This window comes from Pseudorasbora parva, chromosome 15, assembly GCF_024679245.1.
Source record: "Pseudorasbora parva isolate DD20220531a chromosome 15, ASM2467924v1, whole genome shotgun sequence".
NCBI lineage: Eukaryota > Metazoa > Chordata > Actinopteri > Cypriniformes > Gobionidae > Pseudorasbora > Pseudorasbora parva.
This window is the reverse complement of record NC_090186.1, coordinates 8,026,207-8,042,586: the sequence shown is the minus strand read 5'-3', so window position 1 is coordinate 8,042,586 and position 16,380 is coordinate 8,026,207. Positions and strand designations below refer to the sequence as shown.

Here is a 16,380-nt window from a genome sequence, read left to right as displayed (position 1 = left end):
TGTGCCAATCCTGGGTTTTAGGTACCATTAAAGGGGTTTGGCTTTTAGCTGTGTTCATCGCCATAGTAACTTATGCTCTACGGCTAACCTGCTCCAGGGCAGGTTATGTTCTGGATTAGAGATCTCAAACTGAAATTGGGCCAATCAGCTGTGAGTAAAGTGACACACCTCTGATGCAGTAAAGCCACTCCCCCTGTTTCTGCTCCAAATTAAAGGTCATTACATAGCAAATGGTTTTAAAGACTAAAGCGTCTTGCTTTTAACAATGCTTATTTATAATAATATTAATTTTGAATGATTTACTTATAATTTATGTAATTATTATACCTTAAATCAATTACACATTTATCATTTTAGTTAATCAATCATTAATAGGCACTTTGTTAAAATTAATACATAAGTCATATAAATAACATCACCTGCATAAAGTCATATGGACAAAGTTTTAAAATCAATAAATAAAAATAGCCTATAAAAAAAAGATGCTCACTGAGCTTAAATGTTTTATTTTCTCTATATCAACTAAACTAACTTCATAACTTTTACTTGCATTGACGTATACAAATTTTTCTTAAAGTTGTCCTCTTTCATAAACAGCTTTTCTTCTTGCTGTGTATTTTTTTATTTTTTATTCTTAATATTTTTCAATCATGCAATATTCTGCAGAAGAGAGAAATTAATCTCACTGATTGTCTCGCGAGAAGTGAATCTCAGTTCCACAGCGTGTGATTGGCTGTTCACTGCTGATGTCACAGCTAAACTCCTGAAGTCAGGATCAAAGCCTGAGTTGACAAAGAAAGCTGATGATCAGCATCATGGGACCAACAAAGCCTTAATACAATGGTTTGGTTTTGTCAACTCGAAACTAATCCTTTAACCCTGAGTTTGTTAAACTACCATCATGGTACAGGCCCCTGCTCTAGTTTCTGGCAACCTCGAGTCAGAGGGGAGGGGGAGAGGGGATGCACCGCTTGCAGTACCAGTTTTGGCCACAATATTACATACACTTGCTTTAAGGCTCCATTAGTTAACATGACCATGAATAATATTTGAATGTATTAATATTTGTTAATTTAAACTTTTTAAAAACATATTAAAATCACAAGTTGCTAATGTAATAATGGAACTGAGCTAACATTGTTTTTAACTAATGTTAACAAAGAATAATTATAACGTATGCAACAAATGTAGCTATTGCTCATTGGTAAAGTTAATGCATTAACTTTACCATTAACTAATGAAACCTTATTATATACCTATAAATAGTGTTACCTATTGTTATTTTATAATAATACAACAAAATATTTATTTATTGTATTTAAGTTTTCAGTTCTTTGTCATAAGAAAAAACTTTTTAAACCTGTTATAGTTTGACAACACTGTTCCATTTTATTTCAAAGTCGTGATATCCTGTCTTTTAATTCATTGACAATAAAAAGTGAGATTGCAAGGATATTTTAATAAGACTAAACTTAATAAATATTTTGTCCCCAATTTTTTTAGACACTTAAGCCACAATTAAAAATGTATCTGGATTATGTATATCAAAAAGAGGTATTTGTAGAAACATAGCACAAGTACACTTTTTAGTTAAAACATTTGCAAACTTTCTTAGGGTTTGACATATGGAGAAATAGATATATTGTTCAAAATGAAGACAATCACTTTCTGGTCGTCAAATACTGTGAAATATGTTTATGTGATTGAACTACACTGGTGGTTTATCTGCTAGGACACCTTTGTAAACTTGATGGCCACAAAAAAAATGACCATGAGACCAGTTGGTTAAAGTAAAGAAAAAGAGAAAAGCTATTGAAATGCAAAGAAATGTATACAATACATGTGATTGTCAAAAAAAAAAATCATCTCACATTTGTAAACATCTCAGAAAAATATGCTTCATAACCTTGTAGGTTATTAGATCTGCTCCTTGGTTTAATAGTGTAAAAGAAACAAAACATCTGAAAGACTGAGACTGACCTTTTTATTTAATATTTACAGGAATAATTTTTGTAATTCCTCTGAAGTCCAGCACACTTTTTAACCCCTGTCAAATATTGACAAAGTCACCCTGAAAATGTTACAAAGAAAGAAAACCCCAAGCTTCTCCTCGACTGAACAAATTCTTCAACCATGACAAAATATCAATATCTGTGCTCTGTACTAGAATAAATAAAAACTGTTCTGAGGAAAAAAAGCAGACTTCAAAACGATAGTTACAATTACTTGATAAAGAGACTGCAAGCTATATCCTGTGGGCCCTTTTCAGTGGAGTCTGAAAGCATGACTGCTCTTAACACTTTATGACCAGTGACGCAGAGGAGAGGAGTGAACACCAATGCATTTATCAGTGCACAATGATGACCAGTAAATACCATGACTGGGTTTAAAGGCCACATGTGATGACGTAATCAGAATCCACATCATTTCAAGCCTTTGGTAATATGGTATGAATAAGGACAAGCCATCAACAGGCAGTTTAGACTCCAGGCAGTTTCTAAAGAAGAATACTTCAGTGTTCATTTGAGAACTGTAACTGGTATATTGCTGAAGCTCTTATCCACTTAATACTCCTGAGACGCGTATAGATTTACAGTTGTGCAGTGGGAAGACGGCACAAGATGCCATAGGGAAGGGTGGCGGTGCTTGTCTTGATCTGGTTGTAGTTTCACAGCTGATGTAGTCAAGTAAACTTGAACTTAAATAAAATAGACTGGACCCAGGCCAGCATTTATCATTTGTGCACTGCTCAAACAGAGGTAAAACAATACAGAAACAAGATCCATGATTTGTTATTTAAAACGTTACTATGTGCAACGACAAACATCTGGCAAGTTCAAGTAAACTGTTAGATGGCATACTGGAGAAATGCGATGATCACCTAAAAACAGAATGAAGTCTGGTTGAAAGAAAAACGAGGAGGAATTAAGCAAAAAACTGAAATGCTCATTAAGACATGAGCAGTTTTTCATTCATTCAGTCAGTCGTACTTTCACTCATACAAAAGAGATTCACTCAAACAAACAAACAAAGCCATCCGCGATCTTTGCGCAGTCTCTCTGTTCCACCAAGAGTCACTTCATTCATCAGAATCCAGAATCAGGCTTGATAAATAGGGCAGAGAACGCGAAGGCGAGAAAAACTATCCCACCAATGATTGTAACTGTAGAAAGAAGATAAGAAAAAATATCAGCAAATAAATCTGGATTGAGATCTGTGCTCATGTACACCAACAGAACATTATGTACTATAATAAGTGACTCAATCTCACCGGTTCTGACAGAGATCTTTTGAGCCACCATCCTTCCACCGATAACAGCAAGTCCTGTGCACAGACAGTGTCCCAAAGTTCCCCCAACTGCTACTCCAAATGGATCCTGAAGCACAAAAGCAGCCAGTTATTCACAGTTAACATCTCTAGTGATTTGCTAGAGTGCTGGATTACAACAATCGTCCTGCTGGATTTTTACTAGTTAAATGTACATTACAAAACGGTAAAATAATTTTTTATGGGCAACTGGGCATAGTAAATAGTAATATACAGTAGTGCTGTCAAGCATTTAATCGCATCCAAAAATAAAAGTTTGTGTTTACATATGTGTGTGGGTATAATTATGTATATAAAAAGTATACACATTTATATATTTAAGAAACATTTGCATGTATAAATTTCTTAAATATATACATGTGTTCTAGGGATGCCACAATACTCATATAATATTGAACCGTTCGGTACGGCATTTAATTAAATTTTTCCATTTCTCTCCGTTTGAAATATTTCTCTTGAGTTTATTTTGGCTCTTTTTGAGTGTGCCTGTAAGTTTACGCGCTGATATGAGTAAATATCCAATCATATACACTAAAGTTAGGGGGTGTTTAGTTGCATTAAACATTTACATTTCATTCAGTTTTGCGTTGAGCGCGCGCACTAAACGCCTGTTAAGAACACGTGATTACTGGACCTAAGTAGTCTTACTGCGCTAATACTGTCAAATACACAAAAGGTTATAAACACATGTCTAAAGTGAAAGTAAAATCATGTGTGTATGTATATGAGATGCGATGAGGTCTTAGCAGCGCAGCCTAGTGAACGCTTGGCTTGTCCTTAAAGGGACAGTTCACCTCTAAAATTATGTTAATAAAAAAACAAAAGACCTTTAATACAGTAGCTTTTAATCAATGTTGTATATTGAAGACTAGCCTACATTTATTCATTCAATTTCATACTTAAATGCCACTGTACATCTCTGAGCTGCCACTGTAAATCTTTAAATACATTTATTGTATATTATACAATACAATACACTAGGAATGTGTACAAGGTTTTTTTTTTTTTTAAGTTTTATGCGATTAATCGTTTGACAGCACTAAAGGTAATATATTTCTAGTGTGTATATAAATATATCTTTTTAATGAGCTAATTTTCATGAGCTTTAAGAGTAAATAAAAATGGTAAAAAATGTCAGAGTCAAATCACACTGAGTTTTTTTAATAAAGCAAATATAGTTTAATGGGCTTTAAGAATATTGAAAATGATAAATTGACAAGTATTTTATTATAACACTTTATAAATGAAAGGGGACCTATTATGCAAAAAGTGTTTATGGAAAGAAAATTTATTTTATTTTATTTTATTTAAAAAATATTAATATATAAACCTTTAAAGTATATACAAATTTCGGGTGTTTTTTTTAAATAATGTACAATACATTTTCATGGGCTTTAAGAATATTTAAAATTAAAAAAAAGTGTGACAATTTTTTGTAAAATTTAATTTCTTATAAAATATAATTTAGAATACAAGTCTAATTTTGGACTGTACAGTACCTCTCTTGCGGCCAGCACAATGGTTGCAAGCTGAGAGCGGTCACCCCATTCTGCGAGGAAGGTGAGGGTGAGTGCCTGAATAAATATGGGTGAGATCACACTGTGCCACTTCCTCTGAGGCAACAAGTTCGCCGTCGACCCAGCTTCCATATCGGGTGTGCCATTGGCCAGCTTATAGCGCTGAAGCTGAGGGAGGAGAGGGAATCAGCCAATCAGAGGTCAGACAAGATGCTTCAAATATTCAGGAGGTCTTATAGCAAAACCTGTGGCTTTTACCACAAAGCTTTTACCTCCTCATCTTTTTTCTTTATTTCAGCCTGGACCTCCTCCAGCTCCTCTTGTCCTTCATCAGCACTCATCCTCAGTCCCTCCCTCAGCATCCTCAGTCCAAAGATGGCAAACAGCGCTGTTGATATATAGTAGGTGTAGATCCGTGGGATAATGGTGGTGGCATAACCAAACAGGACTAATGGGAAGACAAACAGAAAAATAGGTCATTCATGCATTCAGAAGATTTTATAAAAGACACATGGTAGATCAAAACTCTCTTTTAACCCTTAAAGAACAAGACAGCGACACACCCATGGCTAAAAATAACTATTGTTTTTAAAGGTTTAATAACTTTTGAAATGCTGATCCAATCTGTATGCTTTAAAGATGAGATTCCTGGCTTTTCTGTGGTATCACATTATTCTCAGTCATTTTCAGAGGCTCAGTAGTGAACATGATCGCATCAAGTTGATCAGCATTGATTCATAAAAAAATAAAAAATAAAACATCATGTGATTTGTTCTCTGAGCCAAACAGGAACGATTGTTGATGCTTAGCCCCACCCCTGTGCCCAGATTGGTTGAAACTACCATCTACTCAACCTATAAACATAGGTTTTGGTCTTTTAAACCACCAATTAGCATGTTTCTTTAGAAAGATTTGAACAGAAGCAAAGTAAATGTAGTTACGTGGTTGTGTGCATATTTGAGTGCACGAAAACAAACAAAAAAACTGATTTGCATGAGAGCACCAACAAAGCAGAAAACAAATAATAATAAAAACTAGTATACAACAGTGGTACACATCGGATGAGGCATTGAAATTTACATTTATTATGCGCTATTGTCTGTAAAAACGTATGGGTCCTGCACACTGTGCGATTTTTCAAAATCCTTTCCGAATGTTCCTTGTCAGACTGTACGAACATGATCCCCGATGTAAGCCATGTCACTAAGATCTCAGTTGGCATTAATGTCAGACTGCACGATATGAAGGCGCGCTAAAAACGGACGCGCACAACAAAACTCATCCGGAGTTTTATATCATCAATGAATGACGCGTTCAGTGACAGTGAGCTGCATTACACGCGGGACTGTAATGCTGGCTACAAAGAAATCTCTAGCTCTCGTTTTGGTCATAGTTTGTCTTGAAAAACTGAGATATTTGACAGTCGTCGTAGGAGAAGTCACACTGCAGGATTGTGTGGCAAATCTTCCGACACTGGCAGAATTTCGTCTGAGGTAAAATTTGATCGCAGCGCTCATAAATTGGCTGCCGGTGAACATGTCAAACTAACGACCAAAGACGTCAGATTTTAGCCTAGGATCAGAGGAATCTTTTAGGATTTGCTAAATTTGTCTCAGACGGCTAAATCGTGGCCAATATCGCACAGTGTGCACCCGGCTTTAGATTATATAATTATAGCAGACACTAACAAAGCTGGCTAGAAAAAAAAAGTTTGTCATTAGAAATCTGTTTGACCACTATGGTATGATATTGTTTTGGACGGATGCAAAACGGATGCAAAACTATGCACTGCCAAGCTAGATGAGAAAAATATGAAAGACAAAAATAGAAATTAGAGACGCACCAATACTACATTTTCCGCCGATCATCCAGAATGATATCTGCCAATAATGATAGTTTGATTTTCTTAAGGAACTAATGTGAACTCTCTTATTTGGTACATTACTATAATAGATTTTAAACAACAGAGCCCAAACTATTACATTCAACTGCTATTTTCAGATGTATAACTACATTAAAATTAAAAATAAATAAACGTTTGTATACACCTCAGTAGCACAATTCAATTACCATTTTTCTACCATTTTTTTTAAATGTATACTTTTTAAAAAAAAAAAATTTATAAGCTAACTAAATTTTGAATAACTTTCCTGAAGTAGATGCAACATTAAGTGACAATTCAAGCTGTTTTCTTGACGCGATTGAAACACTGGTTGAGTGACTACATGATACAATATGGTAAGGTCTACTATAGAGCCCTGCACGGGCCTCAAATCTAGGCCCTAGCCCGGCCCTGGCCCGAGACGCTGAGGCCCTAGCCCGGCCCGTGTCCGACAGCTTATCAAAATTCTCGGCCCGAGTCCGACTGGAGCCCGTTTTTTTTTTTTTTTTTTTTTACATTGTTGCAGCCATTAAAATGGTTTTGTTTTGTTTTTAATGTCAAATTAGTTATATTTCGTTTCGTTTCTTTATTAATTTAATTTAGAAAAATGTTTAGAGCATTTTTTTGTTTGTTAAATTAAAGTTTAATTTTTTTTAAGTGACAACCAAAAGCGGCCAGCGGCCGACAGCGAGTTAACCGCATATTTAATCAATTTAGTCTCTCAAATCAACTCTTGACTTGTCTTGCCTATAGTAAAATCCATAAAGCACTTCAAGCATCACAATGTTAGTTAATTTCGCCAACTATTACCACCAGTAGCCTAAAAGGCATTTTTGACGAGCTGAGGCAGGCTGATTCTGCTCGCGGCTCTCGCAAACGGAGCTAAACAAATAAAATAAAAGCACATGCAGGTTGTCTTATAGCCTACCTTACACCTACGCAAATGAATATAAATCCCATCTTCAATTCCTGGGGTATATGCTCATTTAACGGAGTTTACAGCAACGGAAGCAAAAGATTCAAGATGCATTTTATTCAGCAGCTTATTTCTAATTCAAAGACCACATAAGAGAGCGCAACCTAAGCGCACTGGTAAGATAATGATCTCATTCATCTCATTCATTTTTATTGAAGATGATTGTGTTTTTGACCATCTTAGACTTATTTTAAGTTTCATTTACGGCCATTTGCGGCGATGTGTGTTGCAGCACCATCATATCTATCTGACTACAACATATAGCCCATAACACATTGTGACACATAATGACATTTTCATGTTTGAAAGTCTGTAGGTTAACATAAATGCAGACAGGCCTAATTGTAATAATAAAAAACAACATAGCCTAATTATCGATTTTGAAATATTAAACCAGTCAATACAGAACAAATTATTCTGTAGCCTTTTGCCGTCAATACCATGGATATGGTATGGGCCGGCTACTGCCGAAGTTGTCTTTGCTGTATCAATAGGCAATATATTTATATTTAACATGAAGTATAGGGCTTCCCTGTACATTAATAGCACCAGATGCCCCGCGGATGACACGCAACAGAAACGCCACGCTCACACCACTCTTGCTGTGTGTCTCTGCGCTGAAGAAACGCGCGCTACTGCTGCTGGCGCGGACTCTGAACCTATGCCCTGAACACTGTGCGAGCCATCTTGACAGTCGCGTTAGCTATTATGGTCTCGTGTTGTTTCCACCAGCGCAGAACTCATTGTTCCTTTTAATTGATAAAATAAATATAAAACGAAGGAGAAGCCTAAAAAAAGGCCCGAAGCCCGGCCCGCGTTTTAGGGATGGCGTGAAAATTGGCCCGAAGCCCGGCCCTAGGGGCGTAAAAAAGTCGGGGCCCGTCGGGCTCGGGCATAAATGCAGGGCTTTAGTCTACTATATCTTTCAACATTCCTTGTGATGTGCATTCATGTTTATTTTCTGCTATTATGCACCGTCACCTAAACTGCTACAGCGATCCTTCACGTCACAATTAAGAGCATTAAAACACCATTTATTTTTTTACTTTAGTGATAAATAGAAAGAATATGAAAATGAGATTTTATTTCTTATCAGACATAACAAATCACAGAGGCACACTACAAGTTAAGTTTGGTGTAGGGAAAAAAAAACCCTGTACCTTTCAACCCTGGCTTGAACTATGGGTCATTTATAGGGTCAAATAGAGCCTGCTTTAACATATTTAACTATTAATGTGTTGTCGTCATATTAACTTTGATAACTATAAATTTAACACAAAATACATGGTCTTCACACACGGTATGACATGCGATCTGACACGTTTTCCGACCCCGTTTTGAATCGACCCTGATCACAGCCGTTTATAAAAAACAATCCGCCGATAGTAAAAATAATTGATTGTATCGGCCGATACAGATTACTTGCAGATACATTGGTGCATTCCTAGTAGGAGTCCAGAGAATTTGAAAAAGATGACAATACAGCAAAGAAAAAAATGCACAAACTTTAAATTGAAACAAAGAAATAAGGCTTTAAGGTTTCGTTGGAAAGTGGAAGATATGATGTGAAGCATATCAACATTTGTAGTTGATTAAAAAAGTAAAGGTGCTTTAGAACAATTTTATTTCACCTACCTGACAGACATGTCATGAGTCCCAAAGCCAACATGGCACCCACCAAAACAGTGAGGCGATTGTAGCGCATGGCCATGATGGCTGCGATGAAGAATGTCTTGTCTCCTAGTTCAGAGACGATGATGACTGAGATGGCTGCCACGAAGGCATGAATAAACCCCAGGTTACCCTTATTGGGTTCATTGATGCTCACTGCCGGGCCGGGAGCGTGACCGACGGTTGCCTTCTGCAGCTGGACAGAAATTATGACGTTATTATGAATTATGATGATTCAGACGTTAGATCAATTAATATTAACAATTGTATGTGTAACATTATTTGTATAACATATGGAGCAACAGAGAATCTAACAACATTTAGAGAGATACAATTAGGCATTTCAATATTATTATAGAAAAAATATATATAATGCAAGAATTAAAGTATAAAAACTATGGGGTACAAGATGTAACCTTTAAGGAGAGCAGTTCTAGACAGAGTCAACTAGTAGTATGATTGCGTATTCTTCCAAACAGTGCCTGAAGAAAAATATTGTAAAGCTAGACATGTAAAGAATTCAGAAAAACATTTTCTCTGTGTCTCATGCTTTAACTGTAAAGCAAGGTCCCGTGGTGGAGAATTGCTGATTTAGACGATCCTCTTAACATGTTAACAACAGCAACTTAACTAAAAAAACACTTTCTACAGATCAGTGCACCAGAGTTATTTAATTTGATCTGCTCTCATGCCCTCAGAGATGAAGCTTCATTTCAATGCCATAATGTGCCTCTGACTGATAAAACTTATCTGGTCCTGCACTTCATCTTTTAGAAGGGTAGGCAAACTCCTGAGGCGCCAGCATTTCACACAAATACCAGATTAAGATTAAGTAACCCAAGTTTTTTTTTTTTATGTACACCCTAGTGAAAAATAAATATATCAAAATGTATTTAATATTCATTTATTTTATGCTAAGATACTACAAATACATAAATACCCAGCAATTAGTATACTACATTGATATACTTGAAGTTTGCCAAGTTGGAACAACTAATTTTGTACTTAATGCACTTTAGTTATCCGGAAATTGTGCTGAGGTCCAACTAAAGATATACTTTATATAGATATACCTGCAACTGTCTGCGTTTTCACCGCGATCTAAAGTTCCGTGAAGATTAGGCAAATTTGTCCAGTGATGTAGGACCACGCGCGACTGCTCCTCCAAGTCAGTGACGGACAGTAATCATTTTTGAGCGACACTATCCACGTTTACAAGCACACTTTTTTTGTCATTCAGATTGAAAGATTTAGTGGACTGTTTACATGAGACGTTATCTAAACCGATCTGGTGTTTACATGTGATGACTTTCAATCGCAATCATTTTGTGACATGCAGTTTGTCTGCCGCATCAAAAATGTCAACGCTGTTTTCTCCACCAGCTGGAATGTGTTTACTGTAGCCATAGCAACTCTTAACGGCCACCAGGACTAATACAGTATTATAAGCTATTTATTTGTTGTAAAGTGTAATAATCATCTCAGAATTTTTTTTATTCTTATTTCAGGCGCAGTTAAAGTAAAAACTGCCTGGGGCAATATACACTGTGTCATTATTATAACATTATCTTCATAACTTACGAAATAAAAAGTTTACCCCCTCAGAAAAATGAACTTTGCTCTCTTGTCAACATGAGCGCGGGCGGTGCTGTCACGTCATGTAAGGACGCACACTTAAAAGTAATCGGTCAGGTTGTTTACATGGTGAAAAATAGACTGTAAAAAAATTAGTAACGAGTATGGAAGAGATTCAAGCTGTGCTGCTTTTGCTGGTTATGTATAAGTTTACTAAAGAGGTAATTAACAACGACAGAAAAAAAGCACTAGCATATTCAGAAAGCTTGTAAAGCTAGATTTAAAATGACAATGTATATTATTATCAGCTATTACAGACATTGAACGTGAGATGGCTGAGACGAACGCGCGCCATCAGACAGAGAGCAAGACTGATATTTACTGAACGCAGAACGAACCTCGCAAAAGACTTTTAAAAATGCCGGTTGAAATAAAAGGCTGCGTGAGCTAAACCAATTAGCATGTTCAGCGCCCAAGTCCCGCCCTCGAAAGATCCTGAACTTTGAAAAAGTACTAACTAGCGTTTGGCCATTTGGAGGGGGAAATATTTACCCGGAACTTCATTTAGACCCTGGTTCCTGCGGTCTAAACACACCGAGTACCACACCAAAGTTCCTGGTTCCTGGGTAAAGTTCCTGCGGTGGAAACGCGGCTTTACATGTGCGAATTGGTGGGCAAGGCTAAATAGGCGTATTCGTTGATCTTCTTCTGCAGAGGCCATTTCACCATACACACGTAGATGTCATAGCCTAACACATTCTGAGATCGATCGTTTGCTGGGCCTAATGTCAATAAAAGCTTTTCTTTGACTAAAAAGGAAGTTTTCAGCTCCGAATCTTACAGGATATTCTTATATCATTATGAACTTTTATATATAAAAGGCTGAATGAAAAGTTGATTTCTCAATTCATAACCCCTTTAAGAAAAATATCCATATCTAGCTTCCACCAGAACGCCTTCCGTATTCACCTTATGAGGAAAGTGTAACCCCACTCGCAGTTTTATCATGCAAGTTGCGTTTTTTCCAAAAGTTAAATACGGAAGATCGAATGCACTTTATTGGGTTTCAAATTTTGGCCTCCCATTCACTGCCATTATAAATCTTGGATTAGCCAGAATTTATTTTTAATATTACTCGTCTTAACTCGTTCATTGAATGAAAGAAGTGTCATATACATCTAGGTAGGATGAATTGATGGCAAGTCAATCATGGGGTAATTTTCATTTTTCACTTAAACTATCCCTTAAGTAAACTCTTGCAAGTATACTTTAGGTACACTTTAAATGTCTTGCATTAATTATACATTGATCATATTACTAGCCTTACTAACGGTGATAGTAAAACACATTTTAGGATTATCAGGAAATGTGTAATTTTGTAATTTACTACAAATAAATTATTTGTAACATTTATATAAGTAAATATCTCAAGCAATTGGTCCTGTTAATTTGTAACATACTTAGTATGAAATAAAAGTATTTTAAATAAATGTTGGTATGTTTTTCCCCCACTAGGGCATTTATATACCACAATATAAAAATGGCACATTATCTACAGCAGAACCTTCTTGATGATCCCTGCTTATCAAAATTATTATTTTTATGCAGCCAAATAACCAAGTAAAAAAAAAATCTGTTAAAAGAGTATATGTAGTCAGACTAGTTTTCCTTGAATGCCACTCATCACCTAACGTTAGCTTCTTTTAGCACAACTCCTCTTTGACACATTTATAAGCTCTCTTAACTTATGTGTGTTACCTAGCAAAGAGGATCAATGTGTTCTTACGTACCTCCGCGGGCTGCTCATCGACTTTATTTTCTTCTTGAGTTGCTGTAACTCCGGCTGAAAACAACACGACGTTCAGTAGAACAAGGAAGCATATAAACCTGCCACCGCCATGCCGCTCGCCGGCCCGGAAAGGCATCTTAACGGATGGCTAGTGCCGCTCCTTCTGTGTTATTACTCTCAAATTCAGCTAATAAAACTGCAAATGTATCAACATTAACGTTTTATCGTTACAATCTGGCTACACCGTGGTCATCTTTACTGACGCCAAAGGCTAAGACAAACATGTCAGCTGAAATGTGACCGTGATTGGTCAGTTGGCAGATAAACGTGTACATGAGCTGCATAACGTCACCAAAATTTAGGTAGATTATTGGTTGAAACGTCGGCCTAATGACGTATGAAGAAACACTGTCACGTTAGGTAGACTTGCAATGTAAAAGGGAAATATGAGATTAGAAACTCCCAAACTCCTGGCTCTCACAGACCAGAATAATTTATAGAGTCAGCCCGAGTTTGGCTTTTCATTGTAAGGCGAATGTGCACAAATGTATTTATCGCAGCTGAGTGGAAGTAGTTGATGATACAGGTTACTTTAAGTGCAAATGGCATCTTTTCACAAGAAGCTATTCATTCATACCTAATTCATGCAGACCCTGTATAGAAGCGAAACATTTTTCTCAAAGGCAGAATTGTCTGAACAATTGAGAGTACATAAACAGTTTTATAGACTGTTTTGCAAAACAGATACAAAATAACTTGTATCTTATAAAAATGTGTGTCCGGTATACATTTTGTCGAGTGCTTAGCATTTTTTTCTGCTAAAACGTTTAAAATGACAAATTCTCTTACCAAGATAGAGTAACAATGTTGGCAGTTTGTAACAGAATTGACAGTAACAGAGTTGGCAAACAATACTATAAAGAAATCAGTGTTTTTGTTGTTTTTAAAAGTAACTTGTGTTTGGCACAAAATTGAATGTTTTCAATAAAATACTGGAAAGTTCTTCTATTTGTGAACAGTTCTAATTTTCTCCACCTTAACTTTTTTTGAATGTGAAATTTATTTCCACTCATAGAATCACTCTTCAATCTTCAAATACATGTAAATGCCCATTTTATCATCATTTACCCACTGGTGCTTAATCATCAATATTTCAATGGTTAATCTTTGTTTCTTGTTTCTTCATACACATTCGTACATTTGCTAATGAAAATAAGTCACGAATAAAGTCAGCTTCAGATAGTTCTTTGCCACTTCCATTTTGCTGTTGCTGTTGTCAATCACCTTCTGTTCTGAGGTCAGTCTGTGTCAGGGCAACAGTCCATTTCGGTTATGTTGCCCTGCCTCTGGCATAAACATGCATGAACCATGTGTCAGCTGTTCCAATTTTTAGAGAGTGTAACTGAGATCAGCTATATTTTCATTTAGTTAATAGTTTATTAATTCATTTGGTTCCTATTTTCATATAAAACACAAATCACAAGACAAAAGGTATAAACGCTTTGCGTTGACGTGGATATGTCTCAAACTTGCTCCTGTAGTAATCGTGACAGAGCTGTGCAGCCAGTGCCTGGTTATAGAGTACATACAATACCACCAGCCACCAGGTTAATGAACTGCAGCCACAACAAACACTCATAGCAACATAAATCAGAAGCTCAGCCAGGTAATGTGGACAAGAGACCAGCTCAAACCAGCCCCCACACGGCATCTTGTGTGCCAGAGACTCTACTTTACCTACAATGCATAGAGAGAACAATATTTATTTTTGTAAATAATAATGAAGTAAAGCGTTTTGTGAACAGGTTTGCACTAGCTTCCTACCCGAGTTATCAGTCCTCATCTTGGCCAGCAGTGAGAGGGATTGGTGCTGGAGAAGTGATGCCCAGATGAAAAGAACTGTCCCGATTACATGATACCATGTGAGTTGTTTAAAGAGAGGAACAGCACCTGACATTGCAGAGACACACACATATACAAATAGTAAAAGTTAGGGGAAATATCCAAATACATCTGGGCTGCTATATTCTAAAATATTTGGGTTAATTTTACGTGAATTAGGTATTTAGTGAGGAAAAAAAAAAACATTATGAAGTGTTAAAATCTGAAGTACTTACCTGACGGTGGCATAGAGGCATTTAAACACAGGATAGTTAGTCCAAGAAGGACATAGTAACTCAACCCAAATGCGTACTGGACAATATGGATCACACCATTAGAGAATATGCTGACGAAAAGGCACTCCAATAGTCGTCTAAAGGAATGGACCCATAGTAGCACTTGTAAAAGCAGAATGGACACACGTAACTCTGAAAATCACACATAATTAACCATGAGAATATTCATTGGAAGATACATGTAAGTAACACATACAAGCAAATAGATATTCATTCGAAAATAATTTATTAAAAGAAATATGGGGTCTCACTTAAAAAAAAAAATAGTTCACTTCAGCCCAAAATGGAAATTCTGTCATCATTTACTCATCCTCAGGTTGTTCCAAAACTGTATGAATTTCTTTTCTTTGTTCTGCTGAACACATAAAAAAAAGATTTTGAAGAATGCAAGTAACTAAGTTTTTTTCTCCTGCTATGGAAGTCACATGGGGTCCATCAACTGTTTAGTTCCCTACATTATTTAAAATATAGTATTTTGTGTTCAGCAGAAGAAAGAAATTCCTACAGGTTTGGAACAACTTAAGAGTGAGTAAATTATTCATTTTTGGATTATACCTTGAAACAATGTACACAAAGAGCTTTCAGAATCTTTTTTTAATGGCATAGTTGCTTACTACATTATCACGGTTTAATATAGCAACATGCTGGTCCTTGAAAAGGTAAGATAAAGTGGGAAAAATAATATCTTTGCAATTTGAAGTACCGTTCCAAGCATCTCTTGGTCTGCCAGTCAAACACCGAAGCGCGCCAATTAGCCAATCAGGGAGTTCCTCGCGCATGACGACAGAACGTATGGAGAATAGTAGAAGCAGCCCATTCCACATGACAGACACCGCATAAAAGTGAGAGAAGCACCTAAAGAAAACATCAGAGAAAATGTTTCTTGCACAATCGTCTTGACGTGCTCAAACCATGATATGTGTGGAATATAGAGAACTAGAATTAATCCCAAATCACCTCTTTGATACGTCAAATACGAGCTGCCAGCTTGGGCGCTTGATGTGTTCCTTAGTTTTTCCATATCGGATTAAATCCTGAAACACATCCTCGAAACTGTTTGGCAGTTTCAACGAAAACTTATAAATACTGAATGCTACTATAAAACATAGTGCTAACAAAAACCATATAATATTGACTATTGTATGCATCTCAGCGGCATCATACTTCCGCCCTCTCGTGTAATTATTCCGAAGGAAACAAATACTTGATATTTTAGGTTCCACTAAGGCTACATGACATCGCTGCATGGTCAGATAATGTGCCGTCTGCCACGACAAATTTAATTGTGGGTTTTAACCCACAAAGAATAAACATTACTGTGTAGCTATACAATTGAATTTAGTAATCAATTGGGAATACATCGTACATTTAAGTACATCAAATCCTGCACCTTCCATGTAAGTACTTTTCTACAATTTGCAGTTCTACATATGAACACACGGGGGCAGCAGGCAAAATATATTTT

At 36.4% G+C, this 16,380-nt stretch overlaps 2 protein-coding genes across 2 annotated transcripts; both read right to left on the bottom strand.

Moving 5' to 3' along the window:
- Positions 1-1,962: 1,962 nt before the first annotated feature.
- On the bottom strand, positions 1,963-13,050 carry tmem165 (transmembrane protein 165). The gene is made up of 6 exons (XM_067416990.1): positions 12,740-13,050; positions 9,339-9,570; positions 5,118-5,293; positions 4,828-5,013; positions 3,272-3,377; positions 1,963-3,163 (listed from the first exon to the last, which is right to left on the bottom strand). Exons 1-6 carry the CDS (start codon positions 12,872-12,874, stop codon positions 3,087-3,089), a joined length of 912 nt encoding a protein of 303 aa, XP_067273091.1. The 5' UTR covers positions 12,875-13,050; the 3' UTR covers positions 1,963-3,086.
- Positions 13,051-14,153: 1,103 nt separating this feature from the next.
- On the bottom strand, positions 14,154-16,095 carry srd5a3 (steroid 5 alpha-reductase 3). Its single transcript, XM_067418468.1, has 5 exons — positions 15,873-16,095; positions 15,619-15,770; positions 14,856-15,047; positions 14,563-14,688; positions 14,154-14,475 (listed from the first exon to the last, which is right to left on the bottom strand). The coding sequence occupies exons 1-5, from the start codon at positions 16,061-16,063 to the stop codon at positions 14,216-14,218; spliced, it is 921 nt and encodes a 306-aa protein (XP_067274569.1). The 5' UTR covers positions 16,064-16,095; the 3' UTR covers positions 14,154-14,215.
- Between the last annotated feature and the right edge of the window lie 285 nt (positions 16,096-16,380).

Coding starts and splice junctions, on each gene's coding strand:
- tmem165 (XM_067416990.1), bottom strand. CDS start 12,874: ATGCCTTTCCGGGCCGGCGAGCGGCATGGCGGTGGCAGGTTTATATGC. Junction 9,571..12,739: donor TCGATGAGCAGCCCGCGGAG/GTACGTAAGAAC, acceptor ATTTCTGTCCAG/CTGCAGAAGGCAACCGTCGG. Junction 3,378..4,827: donor TTGTGCTGGCCGCAAGAGAG/GTACTGTACAGT, acceptor TTTGTGCTTCAG/GATCCATTTGGAGTAGCAGT.
- srd5a3 (XM_067418468.1), bottom strand. CDS start 16,063: ATGCATACAATAGTCAATATTATATGGTTTTTGTTAGCACTATGTTTT. Junction 14,689..14,855: donor TGCCTCTATGCCACCGTCAG/GTAAGTACTTCA, acceptor CTGCAATGTCAG/GTGCTGTTCCTCTCTTTAAA. Junction 14,476..14,562: donor GATGAGGACTGATAACTCGG/GTAGGAAGCTAG, acceptor TATGCATTGTAG/GTAAAGTAGAGTCTCTGGCA.